This window comes from Lethenteron reissneri, chromosome 55 (assembly GCF_015708825.2).
Source record: "Lethenteron reissneri isolate LAM-NWPU_2019-01 chromosome 55, ASM1570882v1, whole genome shotgun sequence".
NCBI lineage: Eukaryota > Metazoa > Chordata > Hyperoartia > Petromyzontiformes > Petromyzontidae > Lethenteron > Lethenteron reissneri.
In genome coordinates, this window is record NC_083833.1 from 12,493,414 (window position 1) to 12,513,331 (window position 19,918).

The window sequence follows — 19,918 nt, forward strand, 5'->3', positions numbered from 1 at the left end:
GGGCGGCCCATAAACGGTGGCCAGCAGCTGCAGCGCCGACTGAATGGTGGAGCGTGCCGACTTGGGTGCAGCAGTGAGGGTGCCCAGGGCGTCGCCGTCCAATAACGCCGGGAGAGCACACAGCGCCTCGTTGTCCGACCAGCCTGCCATCTCTTGGTGGGCCAAGAACCGGCGCTGGAACCCCCCCCAATCGCCGTCGCTTGCAACAAATACCTGCAGGGCCGGCAGGCGTTGCTGGAATGTCGGCTCCGTCTCCGATCCTCTTGGAGCGTCTCTTGCAGCATCCGTAGCGCGTCCCCGTACTGTATGGTCGGTGCTGGCGTCAGCTGGTGGTGACGTTTCAACCCCTGATAGGCTGCCACCGCGACCCGCCTCCGCCGATGACGTGGCGGCTGCTGGCTGGGCACCGTCTCCCGCGTGACGAGCTGGGACTCCTCCCTCCGCCCCTACTGTCTTCGTGGCGGGATTTTCGAGTCGCCCCGCTGTTGTAAAGGCGGGAGTTTCTGGCGGGCGTTGTCCATCTTCCCGCCGCGTCGCTCCTCCCGGCCCCAGGCGAGTTATTTGTTCCAGCATAGCGGCCGCTGCATACAAGAGCTCCGCCAGCCGCGAGTGAGCCAACGCCAACTCGTCAGTCGACGTCCCGGCCCTCTCCGACGGCCCCGCCGATGTCGGAGCCGGCAGCAGTTGTGCAGGTACGTCGGCGGCGATGTCTTGCACTGCCCCTCCCTCGTCGTCATCCTCTCCTGGGTCTTGGGCACGAGTCTTCCGTCTCGTATCCATGCTTGGCCCACTTCCAACACCAGATGTAGTAAGTTGATGAGGAGACGATGAGGAAGTTGAGACACACTGTTTATTAACTCCGGGACAGATACAATAGTTGAAGGGGTATCGGCCCCTTCACCCGTACTATGGGAAACCCACCCTAGTACTAAGCCCTCTGTCCTGTCCCCCAGTCCTCCTCTACTGGGCTACGGGAGGCTGACTGATCTGGCCCTGGCAAGCACAGATCTCGGCACCAGCTTACCAGCCTTGCCCTGATAAGGGCAGCGGTCTGGAAGCTCTTGGGCCGCGCCACTGGCTTACCCGGCTCGGCCCTTATAAGGACGGCGAGACCGGGGAGTCCCAGGGCCTAATCTCCGAGTCTTGGATCTTCACTGGTCAGCTTCGTGTCGAACTCCTCGAGCTCTTTGGGTTCCACCTTTTATAGGGATCGCCTCCGAGGGCTGGGGGCGTGGGCAATAACCGATGCGGACGTCGGTGTGACCCCCCGTGTATGTGAGTGCCGACAGCCCTGTGTTTGTTGTCCGCCGTTTCTCCCGTAATAACCCCTACAAATGGAACGAATCGGGAGGGGGGGGGCGGGGCTAACAGAGGGACGAGGTACTCGTGGTCGTGGTCAACGACGTGTTTATGCGCAAGTCACTGTGGATGTACATAATAGAAAAGGAAAACGAAAATGCCTATGTTTATAACAGTTTATACCATCCCTGACTTGCAATACCCTGGAGTCTATAAACTGAGTTGTAGCTGTGGTAACTGTTACATTGGGGAAACGAAACGTCATGTCTCTGATCGTGTCCGCGAGCACAAATCAGATTTGAAACACGGCAAAATTGAGTTTTCCGCCGTTGCCGATCATTGCTACAACGCGGTGGGCTCTCATGAGATTTTTTCTCCGAGACTAAGGTGCTCTGCAAACCCTCTGGCTACCATCAAAGGTTTGTACACGAAGCCATTCAGATATACAAACACAGACATAATTTCCACCGTGATGATGGGTACAAACTTAGTAATCATTGGAAATATGTTATCAACCATACAAAAAAGATTTAATTACACATTTTTGGACCATCTTATCTGACAGGCACTATTTTACTTTACCGAGTATTTACATCCCTAACGTTTAACAGTACTCTCTTTATTGTCAGCCAACACTGGTATAAACATAGGCATTTTCGTTTTCCTTTTCTATTATGTACATCCACAGTGACTTGCGCATAAACACGTCATTGACCACGACCACGAGTACCTCGTCTCTCTGTTAGCCCCGCCCCCCCCTCCCGATTCGTTCCATTCATTGGCTACCACATTCTGATAAGCCCCTCCCCTCCCTCCCCCCTTAACTGGTACTTAAGAGCTTACATCCTGAATCCCTCCTTCACTTGATGCAGAAAATATGGCTGTGACGGTCCCATCTGATGACGGAGACTTGTGTTGCCTCCGAAACGTCGTGATTTTTATTGTTTTATTTTTATTAATTTTAATTTAATTTTTTACCTACGTGACTTTACCGAAAGAACTAAGAGTATGAATCCTTGCAGTCACGAAAGCTTCAAATCTAGAATTAGGTGGTGTTGGTCGGAGATGCAGTGGGTCCTATGGTGTAGTGTTTTGATGAGGCAATTCTTCTGTGCTGGATAGTGGTGGGAATCAGGTTTTAGATAGGAATCTGTGTGGGTGGCTTTTCTGTGGATAGAGTGTCCCAACGAGCCGTCAGGCCTCTTCTCAAACAGAACATCTAGGAAGGATTTCCTCATAAAAACACTACACCATAGGGCCCACTGCATCTCCGACCAACACCACCTAGCCAGTGAATTGGAACAGAATTACACCAAGCCCTCAAGATGAATGGGAACTCGGACCGCATTATTCGCAAAGTTGTTTCTCCAACCATGTAGAAACAATTTCCTGAGAATCCAATCAAAACCATCACTTTACCATACATAGCGGGTGTACCAAAATATTTCCAAAATCTTAAACAAATACAAGATCCAGGTATGATTCAATACAGTACACAAAATCCGTGATCTAATCCCATCTGTGTAGGAGGTAATTCCTGACATGCAATACCCTGGAGTCTATAACCTGAGTTGTACCTGCGGTAGCAGTTACATTGGGGAAATGAAACTACATGCCTCGGACCGTGTTCGCGAACACAAGGCAGATCTGAAACATGGCAGAACCAATACCTCTGTCGTAACTGACCATTGTTATAATGCTGTGAGCTCGCATGATATTGTTTTTCCGAGACCAACGTACTCTGTACACCTTGGGGCTACTATCAAAGGTTTGTTCATGAAGCCGTCCAGATATAAAAACAGACAAAACTTGAACCGAGAAGATGGATACAAATTGAACACTCATTGGAAGGATGTTATCAACCAGGTAATGCCTTAATTTGTTGTTGTTGTTTTCATCATTACCTGCCGGTTTACTGCTAGCCCCGCCCACACCCCCCCCCCCAGCCTCACGTCCTCTAGCTGTTCTTCCACCACCTTCCCACTTTTAGCCCTGCCCACTCCCCTCCTCAGCCTCATGTCCTCTTCCTCGAGCGCTCACCCCCCCCCTACCCCATACCCTCCCCTCTCTTTCTCCCCTCTTGCATCCTCCCCCCTCTCTTACCTACAAAACCTCTTGCCACGGCAGCTCTCCCGCCGACTTCAGCATTTTCTTGCTGTGGTTGTTCCACCTGATAAAGATCGCTTGTGTTGCAATGGAAGTGTCGTGATTTGTTTTATTTTATTTTACTTATACCTACGTGACTTTACCGAAAGAACCATAGAGTATGGATTCCTGCAGTCACGAAAGCTTCAAATCAAGATTAAAAGAGTTCAGTTTAATTTGTATATTTTTGAACAGTTTGTTTGCCTTTCCTGTCGTGTTTTTGTATGTTTTTTGTTATGTTCTGACCTGCCCGATTGGACGGCTGTGAAAACAGATCTTTGTAGCTCATCGAATTCATCCAGTGTAAATAAATATTCATATTTAAATTCTATTGACCTCTGTGCGAGTCTATTGGTTTCCGAGTTTGTGGGTCTCTGTGAGTGTATGGGTCTTTGTGAGTCTATGGGTCCCTGTGTCAGTATATGGGGTCGCCGTATAAGTTTATATGTGTCTGAATGAATGTATGGGTCTCTGTTGGAGTGTACAGTGAGGGAAAAAGTATTTGATCCCCTGCTGATTTTGTACGTTTCCCACTGGCAGAGAAATGATCAGTCTATAATTTTAATGGTAGGTTTATTTGAACAGTAAGAGACAGAATAACAACACAAAAATCCAGAAAAACGCATGTCAAAAATGTTATAAATTGATTTGCATTTTAATGAGGGAAATAAGTATTTGACCCCCTCTCAATGAGAAAGATTTCTTGCTCCCAGGTGTCTTTTATACAGGCAACGAGCTGAGATTAGGAGCCCACTCCTAAAGAGAGTGCTCCTAATCTCAGCTTGTTACCTGTGTAGTATTCTTGAATGAGACAAAGACTTCGTAGAGGCCACACGCTTTTATTCCAATAAACACTAGTCCTCCGGACTCACTGGGGGAACAGCCCAACCACACAACCTAGGGAGGTACAGCCTCCGGCTCTATTCTTATTACTCTCCTTCCCTAGCCTACAGCTACTCAATTACTCTCCTTCCCTAGCCTACAGCTACTCAGCCCACTCAGTCCCAGCAGGGCGGCATCCTCGAGGCTTGGGGTCCAGGATCTCCAGCCGCACCTCCTTCAGCTTCTGGTGAGATGGACCCCCTCCGCTCTCCGGGAGCCGTCTTATATATCCCCTCTCTCTGAGGGGAGGGGGTGTCTCGGGGCCCTGGCTCTCGCCAGCCCCCTCCCCTCAGAGCGGTTCCAACCACCTCGTCCCTGCCGGTCCGGACCGGTCCAGACCGTTACGTACCTCTCCCCTAGCTTGTGTGACCTGTGTGACCTGTGTCAACCTTGGTGTCAACCTTGACCACCACATCACCCCCCCCCCCTATACAGCACGCAGCCGTCCCGGCTGCATTACTATCCACATCCCAACCCTAACTCGCGAACCAGGAATTCTGAACACGACAAGAACAATGTGTGAGCCTCAACACAACAATAACAACAACAGAACAACAAACACAACTATCCCCAATAATTTACCCCAACCCCCCTGTACACAAGAACACTGCGGACACACCACACCAACGAACAAGGTGACTCGAACACCCAGACCCCGCGAGGAGGCAGTGTATCTGCGACAGGTCTCAGGAGAACCTGAGACCCTTCGAACGAGTCCATGTGGCGGGTCCATCGCCAGAGGCCAGCGTTCCTTGCGGAGGGTCAGGAGGGGCCAGATGACAGGCGTCCGGCACGTCCCGAGGCTCCGGGGACAAAGCCCGCGAGCCGTCTTCCTGCTGGACAGGCGGCCGGCTCGCTTCCCGCTCCTCTGGTGAGGCCACCCTAGGTGGACTCACACCTGCAGCATCCGAAAGAGTGGCAGGGGGTTTCGGAACAACAAGGGGATCACAAGGCCCCTCCCCCAACCTGCCAGACACATTACGCGGCCGGCCCCTGCGAGATGAAGGTGTGTGAGTGCGTGGTGCGACATAGGGCTTCAGGCGCGAGGGGTGCACGTACCAAGAACGCCGTCCGCACGCGACCCTAACACACTGGTCCTGAACGACCCGAACAATGTCAACCGGCCCCCGCCAGGGCCGCAGCAATTTCGATGACGTTGACAGCGGCACCTGCGGGCAGTGCAGCCATGCCTTATCCCCTACCGCCCATTTATACACCGTAACCCGGCGATCATACAGATGCTCATTGGCCCGTTGCCTTGCCCTGGAATTTTCCTGCGCGGCCACCCTCGCCTCGACCAACTTCCGAATATTGAACTGAGCATGTTCGGACAGTTTCGAGCGAGACGCCGCCGTCTGGACCCGCAATTGCACCTCCATGGGGGGGTCGACATCCCTGCCATACATTAAGTAGAAGGGCGAATAGCCCGTGGCCGCGTGAGGCGCCAACCTATATGCGGCCAGAACTCCGGGAATCCTCAAGTCCCAATCCAACTGTGTGTCGTCTACCTGATGACACAACATAGAGGTAATGGTCCGGTGTAGACGTTTGACCATACCATCGGTCTGCGGGTGGTAGGGGGAAGTCCGGACCTTCTGCGTGCACAAAAGGTCACAAACCTCCCGCAGAAGATTGGACGAAAAGTTCTTTCCCTGGTCGGTTAGCAGCCATTCTGGGGCGCCCTTATCCAGGATGTAGCCCTGGAGAAACGCCTCCGCAATGGCTGCCGCCGACTGGTTGGGGAGGGGCCAGGCCATAGGCCAACGGGTGAAATATTCAACCCCAACCAGCAGGTACTTATTACCCCGAGCGGTGACAGGGAAGGGACCCAGAATGTCAAGAGCCACCAACTCGTTAAGCCGGGACACCTGAATGGACTGAAGGGGTGGGCAAGCCGCCCTAGCCGGGTGTTTCCGCCGCGCACACTGCGTGCAACTATTCAAAAGGTCGGCGACATCGCGCGCCATTCCCGGCCAAAAAAAATCCAATTGCAGTGTAGCGAGCATTTTGTGAATACCCAAATGCAGGATGCGTTCGTGCGCTGCCCACACGGCCCTGCCCCACAGAGCGGTGGGAACGACGATTTTGTAACGCCCCGAGCTGGCGTCCCATGACATGAGGAGACCCTCCCGCAACCTGACAGAACCTACCCTTTCCTGACAATCTCCCCCTCTCTCCGCACGACGGCGTAACCTGAGGAGGGAATTGTCTTCCATCTGGAACCATCCCCATTCGTCCAGAGGCAGATCGAGGAGCGACCAACACCTGCGAGTCCCCCTCGGTGACAGGTTCCCCATCGACCACCCCTGCTGCCGCCACCAAGGGAGAAGCCGGAGCGGTACTCGTGGCCGATTTTCATCTCCCCGAGCCCATAAAACACGCGCGCCCATCACCCGGAGGAAGGCGTGATAAGCCATCCGCGTTTGAATGTTGTGTCCCCTTCCGGTACACCACCGTGAACGTGTAGTCCTGTAGGACCTCAAGCCAACGTGACAGCTGGCCGGACGGCTGGTCTATTTTCAACGTATACTGTAGCGCGGCATGATCGGAACGAACCGTAAAATGCCTACCGTACAGGTACGGTCTATTGTTGAACAAACACGACAATAGCGAGCAGCTCACGGCGGGTGACGCAATAACGTTGTTCTGCCGGAGACAGGACTCTACTGCCATAGGCAACGACCCGTTCGACCCCGTTGACAACCTGCGAAAGCACCGCGCCGATGCCGGTATTGCTGGCATCGGTGTCCAGGATGAAGGGCAACGTGAAATCGGGATAGCATAAGGGAGGAGCTCGGACAAGGGCATCGCGAAGCGCCCTGAATGCCCTGTCTTCCTCTTCCCCCCAATGGAATTTAGCCCCCTTAGCCGTCAGAGCATGAAGGGGTTTGGCGATCGTCGCAAACCCCTCAACAAACCGGCGGTAATAGGACGCAAAGCCTATAAAGCTGCGGACTTCCCCCACAGACGTGGGCGTGGGCCACGTTCTTACACAGTCAGTTTTAGCAGGATCGGTGGCTATACCCGTAGAACTGACGTGGCCAAGGTACCGCACCGATTCACGCAACAGGAAACATTTCTGAGGCTTAAATTTAAGGTTAGCCGATCGCACTCTGAGAAATACAGCCCGCAGTCTGTCCAGATGTTCCTCAAACGTACGGCTGAAAATAATCACGTCGTCCAGATATATAAGACAAGAGTCCCACTGCAGGCCAGCGAGGACCAGTTCCATCAATCTCTGGAATGTCGCTGGAGCTGAGTGCAATCCCATGGGCAACCGATTGAACTGATAAAGGCCCTGTGGCGTACGGAACGCGGTTTTAGGTTTGGAAGCCTCATCCAAGAGCAGTTGCCAAAACCCCGACAAAAGGTCCAAGGTTGAAAAATACCGCGCCCCCGCCAAGGCATCGAGCGACTCGTCCATGCGAGGGAGCGGATACGCGTCCGCCAGCGAAACCTTGTTAAGCTTCCGAAAATCCACACAAAACCTCAAACTGCCATCATGTTTTTTAACAAGCACAATCGGCGCACCCCATGGGCTGTTGGAGGGAGCTACAATGTCTGCGGCAAGCATGTCATTCACTGCCAACCGGACATGTTCCTTCTCTGCCGGACTCAATCGGAACGGATTTTGCCGAATGGGAGCGGAATCCCCCGTATAAATGTGGTGTTTCAATAGATTAGTGCACCCAACATCGAATTTGTGTTTGCTAAAAACATTGGGAAATTCACGAAGCAATATGCACAGCTTTAATCTTTGTGACTCGGAAAGATTTTCAGCCCCTGAACAGAGAGAATCCATCCATACCTCATCGACACCCACCTGCGTCCCGAACGCCGGCGCCTCACCGACATGAGCCGCGACGGAGTCAGTGTGCAGAGGCAGCGACGCATGTGCAATCACAGCCCCTCGGTGCACGACCTTCGTCCGCAACCCCGCATTCAGCACCTGAATGAAGGGCTATCCATCTCTAGGCACAAGCGTTTGTGCACCCACCAGGTCCAACCCTCGCTCGGTCGTATTGGAAGGAGACAACAAAACCCCCGACGTAGCGTCTGCCTCCAGTGGTTTGCGTAACTGAAGCGGTATTAGCATCTGCGCACCCGGCGGAATCCGCACGGTTTCAGACGCCATAGCCGGAACAGTCGCGCAAGCTGTGCGCAGCCGGTTTGATCAGGGCAGAAACGCCATCCGGCGGCCCGAAGGAAGCTCGATGCAGCCTTTGTCAATTAAAATGTTGATGGGCATCCTCCCCAAGAAGTCCGTACCCAACAAACAGGGAACGGCCAAGGAATCGGAAACCAAAACGGGACCAGATAATTTAATGTCGCCAATACAAATTTGTGCAGTTATTTGGCCAATAATCCCCAGGGAACCCCCATTCGCCGCAAAGCAAGGGACGGAGAACGGGGCGAGTGCCTGACATTACTTTGGTAACATGTTGTATATGAGGTCGGAAATTATAGTAGCCGAAGCCCCCGTATCGACCAACAATCGAAATTGAATCCCCTCAATATCCCCGAGAATAACCGACGAGCCCGTCGCCGCGGCCACGACCCTGTGGGCCAACTCAGACCACTGAACCGCGCGAAGTGGCCCCCGAACATCAGCCCCGTTCCGCTCCCCACCCCTCAACGCAACGCGATTTAGTGGCGCTCCGATTTGCGGTGTATGCGGTGTATGAGATGCGGGCAGGGACTGTGTGCGTGAGGTGTCGCGACATGCCTGGGGTTCTTGTGGAGCGGCTAGCGGACGGGCGGATGATGGTGGACGACCCGGAGCCCGGCGCCGGGGTGCTGGGCAACCCGATGCCAGGTGACCCAGCTGGCCACAGTTGTAGCAAGTGACGCGAGCCCACGCCCGCGGGGATCCGTGTCTCCGCTGGGGTTCCCCTTGGCGAGGCCGGTCGGCCCCCCTCCAACTGGGGGCCTGCTGCGACGCGAAGGCCTGGGTATCCGGGACCTCGTCTACTCTTGCAGCGGCGCACGCCGCCACCTGCCCATCCCGCTGGAGGAGCAACTCTGTGTGCAGGTAATGTGCCGCCCCCAGCGAGGAAAGGTTAGCTTCATCTTTGACGTGGACGGCAATCTTCAGTTCCTGAGCCAGCAGCAGCAACTTCTCGAGCACGATGGAGTCCAGGCCCACATCGTCCATTCGAGGATAGGCCGCTTGAGCCAACACCATCAGTGCACTCTGATAGGCAAGGGGTGTCTCGTCCGCCTCCCTCCTCCGACTGGCGAAACGACGTCTTGTTTCGGATGGAGGTCCATACACTAAGGCCATCCGATTGAGGGCCTCCTGCAAGGTGGAGCGCTCCCTCCGTGGAATAAGGAGGAACGTGGCCAAGGCCACGTCGTCCAAGGCGGAAGGCAGGGCTCGGAGAGCGATGTCGGCAGACCACCCAGCCGTCTCGGCATTTGCCACGAAACGGCGTGAAAAAGCAGCCCAGTCCCTCCCCTTTGCCGTGAAAACCTGCAGCGAAGGCAAGCACTGTTGCAGCGCCGGGATGTAGTCCCCCCTTGAAGACAGCAGCGTCCCAAGTGCAGTATTTGAAGCGTCTTCCGGCGGCAGAATATCCGACCGAATCGGCGGGCACTTACCCGAAAACTCTGCTTCTCCCGATGTAAGGCCGCCGATGCCGGATGTGACGCAGGCCACCTGTGCCCCCTGACCTTCTGGGCGGTTGACGTCATTTCCCCCAGAAGCGGTGACCCCCCCGGCGGAAGTGACGTCATCTCCGGCGGCCGCATTCCCGGCGGAAGTGACGTCTCCCCCTCCGGAGGTGACGAAAAAATTTTGCGCGGGAATGGCGCGTTTCTCGGCGGAAACCCCTCCCATCCTCCGGCCTGGTCCTCCACCCGGTGCTCCCGCTCCCCCCAGCGTGAGCTCGTCGAGGATGGAGGCAGCGGCATGGAGGAGATCGGCCAGCCGGGCATGGGCCGACGGGATCGCCCATCCCGACGTCGGCGGACTCCTGGAGGGCCCCGGAAAACCCGAGCCCGCCCCCGCAGACCCGTCCCCCGGAAATGGCGCTCCCGATTCCGGCTCAGCGTCACCCTCGACGTCCTTCTCCAGGCCCCTGGTGAGCGCTTTCTGTCTTGTTTCCATGTTGGCGAGGTTCTTTGGCCGCTTCTGACACCAGTTGTAGTATTTTTGAATGAGACAGAGACTTCGTAGAGGCCACACGCTTTTATTCCAATAAACACTAATCCTCCGGACTCACTGGGGGAACAGCCCAACCACACAACCTAGGGAGGTACAGCCTCCGGCTCTATTCTCATTACTCTCCTTCCCTAGCCTACAGCTACTCAATTACTCTCCTTCCCTAGCCTACAGCTACTCAGCCCACTCAGTCCCAGCGGGGCGGCATCCTCGAGGCTTGGGGTCCAGGATCTCCGGCCGCACCTCCTTCAGCTTCTGGTGAGATGGACCCCCTCCGCTCTCCGGGAGCCGTCTTATATATCCCCTCTCTCTGAGGGGCGGGGGTGTCTCGGGGCCCTGGCTCTCGCCAGCCCCCTCCCCTCAGAGCGGTTCCAACCACCTCTCGTCCCTGCCGGTCCGGACCGGTCCAGACCGGTACGTACCTCTCCCCTAGCTTGTGTGACCTGTGTGACCTGTGTCAACCTTGGTGTCAACCTTGACCACCACACCTGTATAAAAGACACCTGTTTACAGAAGAAATCGATCAATCAGATTCCAAACTCTCCACCATGGCCAAGACCAAAGAGCTCTCCAAGGATGTCAGGGACAAGATTGTAGACCTACACAAGGCTGGAATGGGCTACAAGACCAGCGCCAAGCAGCTTGGTGAGAAGGTGACAACAGTTGGTGCGATTGTTTGCAAATGGAAGAAACACAAAAGAACTGTCAATCTCCCTCGGCCTGGGGCTCCATGCAAGATCTCACCTCGTGGAGTTGCAATGATCATGAGAACGGTGAGAAATCAGCCCAGAACTACACGGGAGGATCTTGTCAATGATTTCAAGGCAGCTGGGACCATAGTCACCAAGAAAACAGTTGGTAACACACTACACCGTGAAGGATTGAAATCCTGCAGCGCCCGCAAGGTCCCCCTGCTCAAGAAAGTACATATACATGCCCGTCTGAAGTTTGCCAATGAACATCTGAATGATTCAGAGGACAACTGGGTGAAAGTGTTGTGGTCAGATGAGACCAAAATGGAGCTCTTTGGCATCAACTCAACTCGCCGTGTTTGGAGGAGGAGGAATGCTGCCTATAACCCCAAGCACACCATCCCCACCGTCAAACATGGAGGTGGAAACATTATGCTTTGGGGGTGTTTTTCTACTAAGGGGACAGGACAACTTCACCGCATCAAAGGGACGATGGACGGGGCCATGTAGCGTCAAATCTTGGGTGAGAACCTCCTTCCCTCAGCCAGGGCATTGAAAATGGGTCGTGGATGGGTATTCCAGCATGACAATGACCCAAAACACACGGCCAAGGCAACAAAGGAGTGGCTCAAGAAGAAGCACATTAAGGTCCTGGAGTGGCCTAGCCAGTCTCCAGACCTTAAGCCCATAGAAAATCTGTGGAGGGAGCTGAAGGTTCGAGTTGCCAAACGTCAGCCTCGAAACCTTAATGACTTGGAGAAGATCTGCAAAGAGGAGTGGGACAAAATCCCTCCTGAGATGTGTGCAAACCTGGTGGCCAACTACAAGAAACGTCTGACCTCTGTGATTGCCAACAAGGGTTTTGCCACCAAGTACTAAGTTATGTTTTGCAGAGGGGTCAAATACTTATTTCCCTCATTAAAATGCAAAACAATTTATAACATTTTTGTGTTGTTATTCTGTATCTCGCTGTTCAAATAAACCTACCATTAAAATTATAGACTGATCATTTCTCTGCCAGTGGGCAAACGTACAAAATCAGCAGGGGATCAAATACTTGTTTTCCCTCACTGTACACTCCAACAGAGACCCATACATTCCTTCAGACACATATAAACTTATACGGCGACCCAATATACTGTATTCCCCTGTCTGTGGTTTCCAGCAGCCCATACCCATTACAAGATCAAATGATTATTAATTTTAATAAGAATTTAAAAATCTTATTAAATGATGACACACCCCCATCCGCCCCCTTCGGTGCCTCTATGGTTTAATAGTTGGTCTTTTTGGCGCCACGGTCCCGAGCTCAGGTATGGGAAACTCTTTCCACAACTGCCCCATCAGCCAATTGGGAGTTGTGGGGTGGAGTGTCCGATGGTACAAAATACCCAGGCAGGTACTTAGTTTTGGTGGGGGTGATGGTAAGACCCCACCTCTTAGTGGCACGTCTCCAACTCTTCCTCTGAATGAGCAGCTATTACCAAATCATCGGCATACGTAACGTGGTTGACCAATAGGGAGCCAATGTTTGAGGCACTGCAGCCTCAGCAGGGTCATCCCCACTTTGTGCCACGATGTTTTCCTGGCTGAAGGATTTCACCTCCCCCAGGACCTCACAGAAATTCTCAGCAAATCTACAAACTTGTTCCTGGGGGTCGGAGATTGGATCACCGTTTTTTCCCCACATGATGGTAATAGGTGTGACGCTGCAGGTTACTTTTTTGATGGAGTTAATTAGTGATTTGTGATCGCGGGCCACTGAGGCAGACTCCATCTCCTCCGCAAACCGCGACCATCACCCATCCTTGCAGTGCCTTACGGCTCTCCGAACCTCCGAGCGAAGGCTGCGGACAGCCTCCTCATTCTCTGACGTGGGATGCTGTAGCCGATGAGCGTGGGCTTGTCACACAGACACACCCACACACACACCCGCACAGACACACCCACACAGACATACCCACACAGACTCACAGACACACCTGCACAGACACACACACACCCGCACAGACACACCCACACAGACTCACAGACACACCTGCACAGACGCACCTACACACACACCCGCTCAGACACACCCACACAGTCTCGCAGACACACCTGCACAGACTCACAGACACACCCACACAGACTCACAGACTCATAGATACACCCATACAAACTCACAGACACACCCACACATCCACACAGACACACCCACACAGACACACCCACGCAGAAACACCCACACAGAAACACCCACACAGACACACCCATACAGACTCATCCACACAGACATACCTACGCAGAAACACCCACACAGACACACCCATACAGACTCATCCACACAGACACACTCACACAGACACACCCATACAGACACACCCATACAGACTCACCCACACAGAAACACCCACACAGAAACACCCACACAGACACACCCATACAGGCTCATCCACACAGACATACCCACACAGAAACACCCACACAGAAACACCCACACAGACACACCCATACAGACTCATCCACACAGACACACCCACACAGACACACCCATACAGACACACCCATACAGACTCATCCACACAGACACACCCACACAGAAACACCCACACAGAAACACCCAGACACACCCATATAGACTCATCCACACACTCATCCACACACACACACCCACACAGAAACGCCCACACAGAAACACCCACACAGAAACACCCACACAGACACACCCATATAGACTCATCCACACAGACTCATCCACACAGACACACCCACACAGAAATACCCACACAGAAATACCCACACAGAAACAACCACACAAAAACACCCATACAGACTCAAAGACTCATCCACACAGGCACACACCACACAGAAACACCCACACAGACACACCCATACAGACTCATCCATACAGACACACCCACACAGAAACACCCACACAGACACACCCATACAGACTCATCCACACAAACACACCTACACCGAAACACCCACACAGACACATCCATACAAGACACATGCGCACAGACACAGTGAGACTGCGTGTTGTATAGGGGTCAGCCGACCGATAGTTTATTCCACAGAAGATTGACTTAACGTGTCCTATCAACGATTCACAGTGGTCATCTGGTGGCGTCGCGCGATTTATTCCTTCCCGTTATAAAACCACCGGTGCGGAGGGCCCGTGTGCCCGGAGCGTCTGCCAATCACACGTTGTGACGATGCTGCCAATTGCCATCCGCTTCGCTCGCAGTTGACATTAAAGACCCCCCCCCCCCCCCCCCCGTGTGACGTTGTTCCAAGCGGCGGCGAGCTTTTGGCCGCGCTGGTGACCACCCGCACGCTCCGGCTTTGGGGCCGTCCATAAATGACATCACGCGATTTTGGACGATTATTGACCCCCCCCCCCCCCTCGTCACACGGCGTCACTAAAAGTCACACCCCCCCTCAAATATGACGTCACAAAGCTCTGCCCCCCCCCCCCCAAAACCATATTTCCATTTTGAAAATAAAACATGCTTCGAATCATTGTAGTGCGTATTTAATGTGGCCCTGCACTCTGATGTTGTAGGCGAAAACATTAATTAAAAAAGAGGCGTTGGAAAGCTGAAATTTAGCATAAAATTCACTTGAAAATATTCATCGTCTAACTAAAACTGCAGATGTTCAGAATGTTATATTGAAAATATCTTATAATTATCAAAAATTAAAAGTAATTATAACTATAAAACAAATACTTCAAACTTTGTAGTAGAATGAAGCAAAATGGAGAGTACAATTATAACAATCAAGTATTCATTCCACAAAATGAAAAGCCCTGGTAGAATCATTAAAATTAAAATGTTGAATAACTAAATTTATGCTTCTCCATTCTCCGATGGAGAAGCAAAATGCTGCTTCATGGAATAAATAAAAGGTGACCTTAGTAAATTTAAATATTCAAATAGTTAATCATGAAAATTAATCAAAATAAGTGTTGTTATAACAATTCTATTTAATTAAGTAGAAGTTGCGCATTTTTATGTGACGTCACATTTCTCAAACCCCCCCCCCCCCCTCGTCACACATCTTCTGACCCCCCCCCCCCTCCCGAGGTGCATGACATCATTTATGGACGGCCCCTTTTTGCCAAATTTGGGGATGACTCAAATGTACTCGTTCGGGATCACGCGCAGCACCAATCATCACCTCTGCCACCGATCACTGCCGGCAAAACGATGCCTGTCTAAACTAAACTATTTATTTATTTATTTTACCAGGTAAGGCCCCACTGTCGCTCTTGATGAGAAGCGACCTGGCCATCACAAATGATAGCTCAACGAAGCGGCGACTCATCCTCATCAGCAGCCAAATACTCTAAACACGCGACGTTGATCCTAAATGTGGAGGGGAAAACCGGAGGACCCGCAGAAAAATCCACGCGACCACCAAATATACAGCAGGCGTCAGGGTAGGGATCGAACCCACGACCTCCTGTATACCATGCGAGGTAGTCAACAGCTCGCCACCGTGGCGCCCCGCCGTGGCAGCTGCTCCTTGTGGCGCACAGGAGCAGCTGCCACTGAGGGTGACCCCTGAGCACGCAGACACCCCACGCGGTGTGCACGAGGGCGGCTCCATCACAAACACAACTCATTACGACTCATTAGGGGGTGTCTGTAGGCCCCCTCCACCTCCCCTTCCTTACCCCCACCCCCCACTCCTCCTCCCCCCCTCCTCTCTCTCACGGGCGGCTGAACAGCTCGGGGAGGAGGTAGTCGGAGAGGCGCCCGTCGATGAGTCCGTGGCCGTTGTTGTGCACGAACCAGCAGGGGACCTCGTCCCCCTGGGCCGCGTCCTCCAGGTGGTTCTTCTGCACCCCCCTGCGCCCACCAAAACCGCCGCAGACAAACTCCGCCACTCGCCCACCACCACCACCCACACGCAACCCCTCCCCCCCCATGTATGAACCCTGGCAGGCTGCTGGGGCGGCAACGAGCGCAGCGTAAACACGGAGGGCACCCGGCCACGCCACCACCGCCGAACGAGAGATAAGCGGTGGCGGCACGGAGCCTTCCCGCACGAGGTCAATGCACGTGCGTGCGGTCGTGTGTGTCTGTGTGTGTATGTCTCTGTGTCTCTGTGTATGTATGTATGTGTCTGTGGAGAGCAGTACTGTAGTGATTAGCGCATACTCTGCTACGAACACGACCACCCGAGTTTCATTCCTGCTCACGGCCAACACTAGTGACGATTATCTGAACCGGTCCCGGGCCTCCCCTAGGTCGAATCAGTCTCATATGAGTACCTGGTGCGTTGGATAAACATCGCCACTGGGGAGGCAAAGGCGGTCGGGAGTGGATGCTGGCCACACCCCCCCTCGTGTACTGTGCCGGCCTTCATAAGTGCCAACCGCTACCAGCACCTGCCCCAACAGTTAAGGCTAGATGGGGAATCCACCAAACACTGACCAACTCACTCATCCACCAACTCACCCACCCACCCACTCAGTCCTGTGATGCTACCACTATCGTAGCTGCCGTTCTCGTAAAATTTCCCTCCCCGAGTCCTCTGCCCATATCGAAGAATCCACTAAAGTCAACACTGGGGAGGCAAAGGCGGGCACGGCGCTTTGCCGCCCGACCCCCTCGTGCGCCGCCACGCTGGTCATGGAAGGCGCCACTCGCTCGTGGCACTGAACCCACGGGTGAACTTTGTCTGCTGGTGCAGCTGGTGAGCGGACAAGTTTGATTCCCGCTCACGGTCAACACCCAGTGACGATTATCTGAACCGGTTGTGGGCCTCCCCTAGGTCGACTCAGCCTCAAATGAGTACCTGGTATGATGCGTAAACATCGCCACTGGGGAGACAAAGGTGGCCGAGCGTGGTGTTGGCCACCCACCCCCTCGTGTGCCACAATGCCGGCCTTCATAGGTGCTCACTAATAACACTTGCCCCAACAGTACGTTACAGGCTATATGAGGGATCTTTGTCTTTTTGGTGCAGCGGTGGTGGTGGCGTGGACTCACCGTGTGACCTTCAGCTTGTGACCCTTCACCAGCATGATGGCCGTCGGCTTCCCCTGTTCCTCTCCGGGCTGGGGGTTGAACACCGCGACCTCGGGCTCGGCGAAGAACTGACCTGCGGCGCAGAGAGACGTGAGTGCGGTGACGGAGATCTCCGGGGTCCCCTGGATGTAATTTTTTGTTGTTGACGGGAGGGCAGTCAAGGCCTGCGGCTTGCAAGCTGACGGGAGCAGCGGTCGCGTGGAGTCAGCAACGGCCGTAGGCTGGGCGGTGAACCGGATTTTGTGACAATTCGACGTTTGGCTATATCACGTATGTATGTGTACGTATGTGTATGTATGTATACGTGTGAATGTGTACGTGTGTGTGAGACCCGGAAAAGCGCCGGGCAGAGACGATCTCCCTCGCGAAATACTGAGGGAGGGTGGCATCTGTGTGCAGACTGCCCTACATGACATCATCACAACTGTCTCGACCACAGGACGGTTTCCGCAGGTTTTGAAGGATGCCCACTAGGGCATCCACCAGGGCATCATTGTAACATATATAGAGGCATCTCTCTTCTCAGTGTGCCGAGAAAGGTCCTGGCAAGGATTATTCAACATCGCCTCGCCAGACACACTGATGAGAGGCATACGGAGCCCCAATGTGGTTTCAGACCAGGGCGGTCCTGCACAGATGCCATATTTTCTCTCTGTCTGCAACAGCAGAGGTATAGGGAATTCCAACCAGACCTACATCTCTGCTTTTCTGACCTGGTCAAGGCCTATGATACCATCAACAAGTCAGGGCTGTGGGCAGTTGTTCGTGCTTTCGGAGTCCCTGACTCTCTGCTCACAATCACTAAGGGCCTTAATGATGGTGGGCAGTCTGGGGTAAAGCTACGTGGCCAGGAGTCGGAGCCATTCCCTGTTCACTTTGGGGTGCGACAGGGATGTCCTCTGGCTCCCACATTACAGGGTTTTTTTAAAAAAATGTTAACATTTCTGATAATTTGCAACAATACCACAAGAAATGTGCCTCTGGGCTCTGGAGACCACCTGGAGAAGATTCCAGGCACGTGCTGACAATGATGGCGAACAAGTGGAGACTCTTTGACTTTTTGAAGCTATTAACATTACATTTGTTATCATGTTACGATGTATTATCCGTTCTTTTTCCATTAAAAACGATACTTCCATGTCAGTGTTAATTTGATTTTCAAGCCCGCTGTATTTAACATTAGCTTTGACCACGTAGTTCGAGAAGCTTCCTATGGCTGTACTGGAGGAATTTCCATCTGGTACAGATACAACTGGAGGCTGATCGATGCTCGGGTGCGGTCGGGTGATGGCTCCGTATTAATCAACCATGTATTATATGCTGATTATCTGGTGATTGCTGCTCACTCGGTGGAGGAGTTTGAGGCACTTCTGCTGAACATGGAGTGTACCACTAAGAGGTGGGGTCTTACCATCAGCCCCACCAAAACTAAGCACCTGCCAGGGTATTTTGTACCCCCAAACACTCCACCCCCTCAGCTCCTCATTGGTGATGGAGCAGTTGTGGAGAGAGTGGAGAGTTTCCTATATCTGAGTAGTGTCCTTATGACCAGCTCCGGTTTGACAGCAGAGGTCTAACTCCGAATCAGTCGGGCGGCATTATTTTTTCATCGGCTGCGCAATGCTGTGTGGAAGCTACCTGGTCTGTCACTCCACACAAAGTTTCGGGTCTTCTCTTTCACGGTTATGCCCATTCTTCTCTATGCCAGGAGAATGAGCCCTCACCACTGGGGTTTCCTCCAGAAACAACAGAACAAATCCACTGTGATTGGCCATGGGAAATGTCCGAATGCTCACTGCGGAGGAGAGGTAAGGAAGCTGACAAAATAATGAAGGGGTCGTGCGAGCGTGGTGGTGTGGGAAGCTGTATCAGGCTAATGCGGGCTCGCCTCCCCGCCAATAGGAGGTGAGTAATAGTGGTGGTAGTGGCTTAAGCCCCCGCGAAGATGAACATCAGTGGAGGGATGCAGGCAAGGTTGATGAGTCAGATGCCTTCTATGACCTCCTGTCCCAGGTGTGGGCTAAAGTTGCCCCTCGGGATAGAGTCATCCTGTTGACGCAGGCACCTTGCGCTGGGAGTGATGGGAAACCATGGGCGAGATCAGCTCGGAGACATGGGGGAGGACACAGATCGACAAGGAGACAGGGTGTGGCGAGCGGCCCTGTGTACCGACGAGCCCGAAGTGTGTGGGGCAAGAAGGCCGGCGCACGATGTGGAGGCCCGGATACACAGAGACACAGCCACACATATATGGATAACACGGATATGCAGAGACAGTCCCTGGCCAGGTGGTGCTCTGGCACAATAAAAGCAACTGCAACGGAATCACCGATTTCGCAGATATGAGCCAATCGAGTGAAGGGGGTCCGTGCCACACCACTACTCGATCCAAGCATCGCTTGCCAATGAATCGACAATTTTCAAGACGGCTGTCCCGATGTAACTTTGAGCGACGACCTGAGCTGAATTTATTACAGATTAAAACCTCGATTCACGATCCACTAAGACCACACACACCAATACTCGCCACTCAGTGACGGTGACGTCAGGCCAGGTGCACATTGAGGCCACGTGAAGTGTCAACGGCTCGCTGACAGGAGGTCTCGGCACATCCCCAGGTGCCATGGGTTGGCCGAGTGAAATGACCGGTAGATGCAACAGTGAGTACCCCTCACTGTGCCAACTTGCTGCATTTTAGCCACCCGGCACTC

The 19,918-nt window shown here is 53.3% G+C and overlaps 1 protein-coding gene across 2 annotated transcripts in view; it reads right to left on the bottom strand.

Annotated features, from left to right (window-relative positions):
• Window positions 1-15,243: 15,243 nt before the first annotated feature.
• The window catches only part of ITIH2 (inter-alpha-trypsin inhibitor heavy chain 2), a 64,855-nt gene continuing 60,180 nt past the window's right edge, over window positions 15,244-19,918 (bottom strand). For both annotated transcript variants that reach the window (XM_061574559.1, XM_061574560.1), the window contains 2 exons: window positions 17,169-17,280; window positions 15,244-16,022 (listed from right to left, as the gene is read on the bottom strand). In XM_061574559.1, coding sequence (XP_061430543.1) covers window positions 15,884-16,022; window positions 17,169-17,280 — 251 coding nt within the window. In that variant the 3' untranslated portion in view covers window positions 15,244-15,883. The remainder of the gene's footprint in view (window positions 16,023-17,168; window positions 17,281-19,918) is intronic.